The sequence below is a fragment of the Kryptolebias marmoratus genome, linkage group LG12, assembly GCF_001649575.2.
Source record: "Kryptolebias marmoratus isolate JLee-2015 linkage group LG12, ASM164957v2, whole genome shotgun sequence".
NCBI classification, from domain to species: Eukaryota; Metazoa; Chordata; class Actinopteri; order Cyprinodontiformes; family Rivulidae; genus Kryptolebias; species Kryptolebias marmoratus.
The window spans coordinates 16,013,619-16,024,353 of NC_051441.1; the positions used below are offsets into that span (position 1 = coordinate 16,013,619).

The following is a 10,735-nucleotide window of genomic DNA, read 5'->3' on the forward strand; positions in this document are numbered from 1 at the left end:
CCGCACGTCTAACCATCCTCCACCCGCTCCCTACTCTCACTGCAGATCGTCTCCCTGAGGCTTAAACAAAGCAAGAACGTGAGGTCTACATTTCTTAAAAAAGTACTTGTTGTGTCAGTTCTGGTGAGGTCAAACACGTGAAACTTTTCAGAGAAATTAAAAAACGGACTAAAAAATGAACTCAGCAGCTTTATTTAAGGCCGAGCGGCCCCCGGAGGCAGAGCTCCGGTTTGTAAAAAGCAATATTTTCTTACACCAATAAATAAACAGTTCCTCTTTTTTTTTTTTTTTTTAACAAGCCGTTCTATCTTGTGTTTCTATTTGTTGTACACTTTGACAACATAAGCCAAGGGAAAAAAAACAATAAAACAAAAACATTTTCTGACGGTGGATCGGGACAGAAAAAAAACCCAACAAAAAGTCAAAAAAAGAAGAAAAAGTGAAAACACGAGCGGGCTCATGCTACAAAACCACGGGTGAGGCGCCGACGGAGAACACCTAACAGTACACAACCCTACGATAACATTTAAGGACAGATTGTTCTCCATCTTTTTATTTTTTCTTTAATTTGTCCTCCACAATGATCCGAAAAGCGAACTCCCATAAGAGAAACGACATCTGGGAGGACCGCGGGGAAATGCGAGGTGGATGACACGCTTTCTGACCACCGAACACAAAGCACGAAGAAATCAAACCGTCGGGTTTGTACCGAACAATAACAGCTCTGCTAAAAACCTTCAGCTTGCTTTTTGGTCCCAGTGAGCGTCGACGAGACACAAACACGTCCCGCAATATCAAATATACCCCAGCTGTGATCCGTACAGCTCACACTGTTTTGTGTTTGTTTGATTAAAAACGAAGTCCTTAGAAAAATACTTTTTTTTTTCTTTTTCTTTGCAGTGTAAACTTTTGCAACCAAAGGCACTATCTTCTCTTCCCGTTTTCCTCCTACGAGTCAGCTCACGGCCCGATCGCCTCAGTTTGCACCAGGTTGAGAGGTTGTTTTTTTTCCTAAAGTGGAGCCAGCTTGGCTGCGTCTTCAGAGCGCTCTTTGCTGGCTTGAAGAGAACAATGCTATAAGAAAACAATTTGGTGCTTGTCGTATTTTAGGAGGGTGGTGGGGGAGAAACGACGCTGCGGTTCACGTGTTCAAACACTGATGGCAACAACAGAGGCTGTTCCTTTGGAAAAACTGCCTAGTTAAACAAAAACTAACACAGAGGCACGTCCGTGCCTGTGGAGTTAGCAACCGTAAGAAGGCTGAACTGTCAGTTTCCTGTCTCAAAATGCAAGCTGGGACCAGTCCATCCGGTTGTTGAGTCAGACTGCTGCCAAATCCAGCCAGCAGCTGAGAATGCTGTCCCAAGATCAAACCAGACGCAGGCCGAGCCGAGCCGAGCCGAGTTGAGCGCAGAAGGTCTGAGACGAGCAAGCCCGACTCACCGGTGAGGGTTTTATTTTTTTTATCCAACGTGAAGATCTTCACGTCGGGTTCTGAGGTACAAAAAGAGAGTTTCTGCTACGGAGCTCAAACCTTCCCCAATAAAATGAGGAAATAAAACTCCATTTAAACACCTTGTTTTCTCAAATTGTCCAAATCTCCAGAGCTACAGGACTACAGGACACTTACAGACTGTTAGGAGGTAGGCCGATGGAGCAACTAGGCCAGTTTTTGCTTCGTTTTTTTTTAAACATCAACATCAGCATCAATCAGGTCATGTTAAGCCAAATAAAAGACAGGCACATCTGTTGGCAGCAACGCTGTTCCACCTGACTCGGGTTAGGGAGGTCCACCCGATGAGGAGGCCTTTTTTTCCCTCGACAAAATAGAAAGGTCGGACCTGAAATTTATGCAATTTTTTTTTGTACTATTTGCTATTAATCTTCACTGAGCCTGTAAGCGTGGCTGTTCGTGCTCGTGTCTGCTCAAACGCAGACAAACCCGGAGCAGTTTGACTACACGGACCTGAGCAGAGATATAACAAAACATACTTTTTTTTCGCCCCTGCCATGAAAGCAGTCGTGTAACTGTGTTCATTTGTCTGTTAGCAAAATATCTCATGAACCACAGGGCAGATTTGAACGAAACACTCAAATCAAATTTAAAATGTGGCCACCTCAGCCGAATCGACCTTAGCAAAGACGAAAACTGGCTACAACTCTGTCATTTCTGCAAGTACTGAGCTAAGATTAGGCGTGGTAGTAGCTGAGAGTCGTACTTTCAGCGGAAACAGATGGCAGAAGCGCTTTGTTTAAAGTTTGAAGTGCAAGGGTGCCTGTGATGTGCGTTTCAATTGGCTTCATAACCTGACCTTCAGCTGACCTGATCATTAAAACTCTGGGCCGGCCTTCGAGCGACCCCGATCGGTCTACCTCTCGCAGTGGGTGCGGCTCTGACCTTCGTGGTGATCCAGGTCGGCCGCAACACAACTGTGGGCACGAGATAAAAGCGGGGAGTCAAGAGGAGTGGGGCCAAACACACTGAATGTGTACACCTGCGTGCGCAGGCTGACACCAAGGTTTCTTTTTTTTGCATCCTTAAGTTAACAAAGAAAACAGCTTCACGTCAGTGTGCTTCCATTACCGATTGAAAGCCTTCATCTTGTGCGCTTTCAGTTTAAACAAAGCCATAACGAAGGTGTGGGGGGGATGATGTGCAGAACAAAGGTGTGTCATGACTGTGTGACGTTTCTTATTGTTGGCTCTGTGAGAATCACTCGTTGAGGATCCAGTCTGGCCTGCTGTAGCCAAAAAGCCTGAAGTCGGGCTCGTAGAGTTTGTACAGCTCCCTGCGTGCCTCGACAGGCACGGTGCTGAACCAGTCGACCTCCCAGCTGCTGGCCGTGAGGTTCCTGTGCGAAGCGGGGAACTCCACCACGTTGTCCACCCGCAGCAGGCGCAGGAGGTGCTCGGCGTCCTCCTCTGCCGTCTCCAAGTGGCCCACGAAGTCATACTGGATTTGGCACGGGTGGCACAGCCGGTACACCTGGCGCCAGTGCTCGTTGAAGGGCAAGTCCTTCTCCGTCCGCGGGTCCAGCAGGTACCGGGCGAAGTGGGAGAAGGTGGGGCGGACGCCCGACGTGAAGGCCTCGTCCACGGAGGTGGGCGGCGTCGTCTGGTTGGCGTAGCGGCGCAGCATGACCTGCGCGAAGCGCCGGTAAAAGTCCTCGTTGCGCATTTCGAACTTGTTCCTGAAGGCGGAGATGAGACGCACGAACGGGTCCCGGACGAAAAGGAACTTTGTGTACTTCTTCAGCTTCACCTGGAAACACAGAATGTGGTCAAAACACGGGGCGGGTGGGACATCGGCTACAATCAAGCTCACATCTGGACAAACATCGGCGACAAAAATCAAATAAATACTGACAAAGTTGAAAAGAGTTCTTGGTTAAAAGGCACAAGGGGAAGAACATTTTTAACTTGGCTAAAGTCAAAATAATTATGCTTCTTTTTTTTAATGCCTTTTAGTAAAACACTGTGAATGGCGGCGTCGAACCTAAACAAGGCTTAAAAGCATCATATGATTGTGATCGTTTCAGATCACATTTAGCTCCTGTTATCAACTTTAAATATGTCCATGAAGTTGCTAATAATTATTTTTTTATGTGCAGACAGTTTAATCTCCCCCATTCTCTGCTCCCATTGAAAACGAAGCCAAAATGTCCCCAAACAGACCTTCATGAGGTGCCTGGCGAACTTGCCGTAACGTTTCCAGAACTTGTTGAAGGTAAAGTGCATGCTGCTGTTGTGGACCAGGTCCCTGGGGATGGCCAGGGGGTCCCTCTGAGGGACGCCGTCCTGCTGCAGGCTCTCGCTGAGGACGATCATGATGCGCTTCCAGTTGCTGCACGCCACCTGGGGGTTGGGAGGACAGAGCGGATTCATGTCGGAACAGGGCTGCGAAAAATAACAACAACAAAAAAATAAAAGAAATGCCGCGTGGCTTGAACCCACTGCGTACCTTGGGGACGTAGCAGTAGATCACACCGTGCCTGTCGTCCACGATGAGATGATCCAGCTCCTTGTTGGGAATGTCGTCGAATGAGCGTTGTTTGCCGGGAAACACCACCGTGTCGTTGGCGCAGATCTCCTGAAGTAACCGCCGCCTCCGCTCCTAGTTGTTCCGTTTTAGAAGATTAAGAACAGGAAACAGGAAATACGTATCAAAAGACAAGTATCTGCTGACATTCAACGAGGTATTTTCAAATTTCCTGTCCTTCCTTCCTTAAAGATCTTCTTGATGCACACAGAGCTGACTTAAAGTTCTCAATCTGACCCTTTCATCACAGCTGGAGCTAACAATAAACCAACCGGATTAACCTGTCTGTCCCGGAGTTCTGCTGCGATCGGGCTCAGGTGGACCTTCCACTCCCTCCGCGGGACGTACCGCTCCTCTTTCTCCGACTGGTTGCTGGTGTCAGCGGGGACGATGTCCGTGGGTTCCCCCGTGCCCGGCTCGAGGAACTGGTTCACGAAGGCGTCGATGTCGTTCAGGAAGGATGGCGCCCGGGAGGGCTGGGGCTTGGGCTGGGGTGGCGGGCGCGGGGCGCGGGGCCCCGGCGATACCGGGGTGTGCAGGTAGAAGTGGGAGGCGCCCACGTCGTCCCAGTAGATGATGATCAGGAGGATCATGAAGGCCGAGCCCAGGAGTACAAAAACGCGGAACATCCTGGTCGTTCCCATAGCGACGGCTGCTTGCTACAGAGTCACCATGGCAACAGGCTTACGAGTTCGCAGGGCGTCTCCGCAGCATTGCCATGGCAGCAAATTAAAGCGGGGCCGTTTGATTTCGGAACGTGACCGCCGGGGCGACGAACCGGGCTCGCGCGGGGTCCTGTGCTACAGGGTTGCCGTGGTAACAGAGTCCAGCAGCTCCAGCTCGGCGAGGCGGTAAGCACACGGCGGCTTCAGCGGACTCCGTGGAAGGATCAGGCTCATCGTGATGCTGCAGTGCGGGAGTGGACCCGAGCCATTACGGGCTCACCTCCGAACCTGCAGAGAACACACACACACACAGAGGGAGAGAGAGAGAAAACACATTTATGGTTTCCAGATAAATCCGATCCTGTTCCTGCCTCGCTGCTTGCCCCTGAATAAAAACATAAAATACATGTCATATTCTACTCAAAACACCAAATTACTTCCATTTTTTAAACAACACGACCACCCGACACGGTAGTTTGTCGACTAATTAATTTATTAAAGACGCTCCTTGAAGGAATGCATATCACCCGCCGCCTTTAAACCAAGATCACTTCATGTGGAGAAACAACAGAGCAGACCTTGAAAACAACAAGATGTACGGTCTGATGTGATGACAGATTGCCCGTTATCTGATTATAAATATCTGACAGACATTTTTAAACTCCCCTCCCTACGACACCTTCACAAACACATCAAAGCTAAATGGCGTTTAAAAGTCCAGCATCTGTCCCGGTTCGTGAAGGAGCGACGAAGAGTTCGGCGTTCGTCATTTCTGCGAGAGGCTTACGAATAAAGTCGGGAGGAAGCGCAGGAGGTGCACAAAGCTACAAAAAAACAAAAACTCCTTTTCCACAGAAACCTTCCCGCTGTTTGTTTGACTGCTCAGAAACACGAGGGGAAGGTTTTCCATTAAAGTGGCAGCTGCAACCCAAACAGGTGGAATATTCACCTCAGTCTTTCTGTGCGACTGTAATTTCCAATCAGGGAAAAATAAACGTTTAAACGTTTTAATTGCTGCGATTAACGAGCTGCGATTTGCCATCTGTGTTAGGTACAATAAAACCAACATGTCTGACAGTAAATCTGAGCTTTTTGTTTCGTTTTTGCCCCCAAAAAGCTTGTTGCTGCGGGTTATTTTTAACAGGAGGCCTTTTCACTAAACAGAAGAAGATAAAAGATATAACAGTAAGGAGCTTTACTACTTGTACAGATCAGCCAGCATCCTGGATGATATTAGGTGTAGATCTCTAGTGACAAGTGGGGCTTTTTGTGGAAAAAATTAAAGTTTTTAATATGAACACGCAGTCGGATGTTTCAGTTCAACTAATAATGGGAAAATATATATATTTTGCTATATTATTATGTTAATTACAGTTTATAAAGACAAACCGGAAGTGGCCAAAATCAAAACTCTGAAAACTGAGATTGCTGCAGCTCTACTTTTATTATTAATAAGATTACTTTTAGCCTTTTTTCAGGCTGAAGCTCAGAGTGCAGCACAATCCAATGCACTCTTGGCCTCTTTCAGATAAAAAAAAGAAGCTGGAAACTAAAGTAAGCTGGAGCGCGTTGGATGTTGGAGTCTGCAGTTTCCGACTCCACTCCCACGCTCGGCAGGAAAACTCACGAGCGGCTGTGAAATACCTCCGCGTCTGGCGGGCCCTCTGCATACGAAAAAGTCATTCTGTCGTAAGCACACCGGCATTTACTGGGAATTATGGTCCAGCTCCGTGAGAGATAATAACAGAGCCGGTACGAAACACCTTGAAGGGGGGGATTTATACTTTTCGCACCCTGACCGCGGTGAGGGCTCACAGAGTTCACGCGAGGCACGAACCACCCACTGAGATCAGAGTGCAGATCTTGTGTGTTCGGGTTCATTTCTTCTCCTTCCTGCTCAGCCCTGCAGCCTCGCCTGACTGCCACTCGTCTCCCTCTCACACCACCGGGTAAAATGTTGTCCTGCCACACACACACACACACAGGTACGTCCTCTGCTGCGAATCAAAGAGCCTTCAGACTACCTAAACACACACACACACAGTATGTTTCAGCACTCATCACACCAGTCTTGTTCTGATTTATACGGCTAACTTCTTCTTTCCCCGCTGAAACAGGTACTTTTCGCAAACTCAATTCAAACAAACTTGACTTTTCTTTTTAAATTGAAAATAAACAAATCGCTCACCGAGGTTGAATTAGTTTAACTGGCCAAATAAAAACGAAAGATTTGGTCCTGAACCAACTTGTTGTCCGTGTCCAACTACATTAAACTACAACACATTTGCTTCACCTTAGAAGAAAGCCTTAAAATGGTAAGGATTATTTTAAGTTGGCTCAACAAGTTGGTTTTTTGAGTGAATGATGAACTTAGAAAATGTAAAGTATTGTTCAATGTTTAATTAAATAGAAACACTTTCTTTAAATGGCTCACAACAGACTAAACACATCCATACACCTGCATTTATGTTATTGTACGTGGTATAAAAGTGTTAACTATAATTTTATTTTGATTCAGCTGTTGTTTCATTGGTCTGTGATGTTTTACTGATATTTCAAAATAAATTTAAAGTATAATACAGTTGATTTTATGGTTACATGTTTCGTTAGTGTGTTTGTTTATTAAATGCAACGAGAGAGTCAGGTGTTTGTTTCACAGACACCAAGCCGAAACCCTGGTAGCTGAGCGTCCTCCTCCATGTACACTCTGAGAGCTAAAACGATCAAACTGCCGGAGCCAGCTGCGCCTGTTAGCAAAATATCTGATCGCCCCACTGAACAGATTTTGGTGAAACTTTCGTCAGAGAGTAGTACCTGGACGAACGACGAAAAGAGAAACAATGAGCTAACATCCTGCGTGGTAGTAGCTGAGAGTCATCCTCAAGACATGCTCCAAGTGCTAATGGATCTCGCGAGACTGCTACAACTCCATCTCTCCTCTTAAGGGCGGCGGGCGATATGCATTCCTCCAGGGAGCGCCAGGCCTTTAACTTTAAAGACTAGTTCTGGGTCCTGCAGGCTGTAGGTAAAATGCAGCCATAAATAAGAGGATAAATAGGCAGTAAACAGGTTTTATGCTACAAGTTTGTCCATCCGTGACATCAGCAGATAATCCAACTTTCTGAGAGTTTTCAGACATGACGGGAAAACACGAGAAATAAACACTTTTTCACACTTTTCGCAGACTGTTTATCTTCAGCCTGGCGGCGCGTGCGAAGCTTCCCCCCCCCTCACTCCCCTATCTTTTAAATGACAGATAAAAGGTCCAAAGAGCAGCTCGCCGAGCCGAACCGAGCCGAGCCAGACCGGACAATGTGGTCTTTGACGGGAAGAGCAGCGCGGTACCGGTTCGGCACATTTCTGCGGACGGACTAATGAATGGCGAAAGAGAAACACAGTCCCCTTTCAGTCATCCCGCTGTCAGGGCAGAAAAGAGCAAGCCCTCCGCTGTGGAGCGAGGATGTACGCCCGACAGGTTTGCTCCTAAATAATTAAACGTCCTATAACTTCTCAAAAATGTCATTTATATGTCCAAAAACAAAGAAATAAACACATTCTTACCTTCTCTTTCCTCCCCTTCCAGCTCGCAGCGCCGCGTCATCTGAGTCTGCTTCCAGTGATGCGAGCCGTTTTTTTTTTCCTTCTAGCGGGATGGAGCGAGATCTCGCGAAATACCGCGAGAGTTCGTTCCTGTATGGAAAGCCGTTGTGTCATATAAATGCCAGACGGGCTGTTCGAAGCAGACGTTCTTCTGTCAGTTCTTTCTTGGTGAAATGAACGTTTCAGCTGTCTTGAATGCCCGTCCACCGTCAGGACAGCAAACATCTCATTTTGTTTGGAATATCCAGAATGAGAATTTATTCCAGGTAACTTTAATACGATGCTCCATAATTCATTACATAACGAGCTGAAAAGCAATTCTAAACATTCAAATTACAACTTGCAAAAATATAGTTTGACTATTTTTTTAGAACCTAACATCTTGTTGCAAGCACATTGTAGATATATGAAATATACAGTATTATATATTTTATTTCAGATTTTCACATTGTTCAGTCTAGAGAGGAACGTGTGAACATCTGGAGCTGAAAAACAGGAATGAGACAAATTATGACATTTGTTCTAAGAGGAAACAAGTTCAGGATATCTAAAATAATAACAGGAAGACATCTGGATCTCTGAAATAGTCACTTTGACAAAAAATAGATGATTTATGGATATTTACAAAACAATTTATTCAGTGTTAAAATAGCCACCTTGAACTTTATGAGATTTATGGAGAACTTAAACTATTAAGTACACATGTTATTTCCTGATTTCTGTATTAGGGAATATGTTGGTGCACTGTTTGAATACAGGACATAAGCTGAAATTGCTCCTAATAGTTTGTTACTGGTTACTAAGCAACAACAACAGCTAAACCTGCTAGTTTTCCAAAGTGAATCTGGAGCACAGCTTAAGTTGGGTGTGCTGATGGATCTAGAGACAAGACCGCAAGACAACTGAGAACTCCTGCAAAGATTTGGGACATCTTGGAGACTCCCTTGGAAAGTCCGCTCACCTTTGTCTCCAGTAGGTTTCCTCCCAGTGACATGCTTCCCTTACGATGCGTTTGTGGACTTCTGTAAACTGCGAATAATTTGCAACATTTCTGCAAAAAGATACGCAAAGTTTTTGTCACAAATTATGTCTTGCTTTTGAGAACTTCGTTGTTGCCTTCGGTCAGTCACAGTTTGGTTTAGTAGGTTTCCAACCCATTTCCCGCACTTCTTGATGCACAGAAACTAAATTGAGACAGGTTTGAGACGCCAGCAACAACTCTGTGGCTGTTATGAGTTTTGTGACCGATGTCAAGATTCCCGCGACACGTGACTCACTGAGAAATGTTTCCAGACGTTTTGGTTGACTCCCTTGCGAATGCCATTTACAGTTTGTCACCTCGTCCCAGTCGGACGCTCGATTCGTGAGTGCATGTGTGGTTTGATTATATGCTGCAACGCTCTGCCATACAGAGCTGGGGCTTCTGAGTAGGCAGCTCATGAAGGGGAAATAAATTCACTTTTCTGGGTCATCTCCAACAGAACGTGCCTCTTCTCGGAGATGATTTATAGAGACGGTCCCTTCACCTCCCTCCCACAGAAACAGCAAGCTGAAAATAACCTTTCTATTTTGCCTACCTGCAAAAACCAAAATGTCACTGTTTCTCAAAACTGAGACCAAAGGGATGATCACAGCAGAGCTGGGGCTGAAGGTGGCTGTGATCTCCTCTGTTGCCTGAGGCAGATGTGGTTAGGAACCTTGTTAATATTCTCTCTTGATCCTTTGACATCAAACACAGCGAGCACCCCCTACAGAGCGGCTGATTCACGGTGTAAACCCCCACCACCCCCAGTCCTCACCACCCCAAGTACTGACACACACACACACACACACACACACAGACACACATATCGTCTGTTTTCAGTAAGCATCACGTTTACCCCTCCACCGTGGTTTTATTATCAGTACTGAGTTCTCGAGAATTTGGTTATTATAACTTTGTTCCCTGGCAGCAGTTCAGCTCTCTCGCTCTCTTTCTCTCTCTCTCTCTCACACACACCACACACACACAAACACACCAGTCAGTTTTATGTTACACATTTAAACCAATCTGGAGGCGGTTATACAACATATTTAGTGTTGATGCTTTATATGAGCCTTGCTGGGGATATTTGCATATTGGTGTGTGCAGTTTTTTTTTTTTTAATGCAGATTAGAAGATTATCCTGCATCTTCCTGAATTGGGTTGCTCTTAAATCCCTTCTGCCCTTCCAGTTATTCTGCCAGATTGAAGCTAAATTTGTCAGCTGACCAGCGAGCAGCAGAACGGCTCCATGAGGAGCACGAGGGCGGTTTGCCTTGAGCATGTTGATGGAGAAGTTTAGAGGAAAGGAGCCGCATTGTGTCATTGTAGATCTGCTGAAAGGGTGCCAAGAGAGGAAGTCGGGTTGCGGCCGGAGGGACACGTGAGGGACACGGACAGTGAGACAGT

At 46.2% G+C, this 10,735-nt stretch overlaps 1 protein-coding gene across 2 annotated transcripts; it reads right to left on the bottom strand.

The window, feature by feature from the left end:
• Positions 1-176: 176 nt before the first annotated feature.
• Positions 177-8,326, bottom strand: LOC108236081 (carbohydrate sulfotransferase 12). Of its 2 annotated transcripts, none has more exons than XM_025006047.2 (5): positions 8,266-8,326; positions 4,321-4,992; positions 3,962-4,114; positions 3,676-3,855; positions 177-3,262 (listed from the first exon to the last, which is right to left on the bottom strand). In XM_025006047.2, the coding sequence occupies exons 2-5, from the start codon at positions 4,681-4,683 to the stop codon at positions 2,714-2,716; spliced, it is 1,245 nt and encodes a 414-aa protein (XP_024861815.1). In that variant the 5' UTR covers positions 4,684-4,992; positions 8,266-8,326; the 3' UTR covers positions 177-2,713. The 2 variants fall into 2 exon arrangements, with proteins under 2 accessions (XP_024861815.1, XP_037834801.1); XM_037978873.1 differs by having other exon boundaries at positions 4,312-4,992.
• Positions 8,327-10,735: the final 2,409 nt, after the last annotated feature.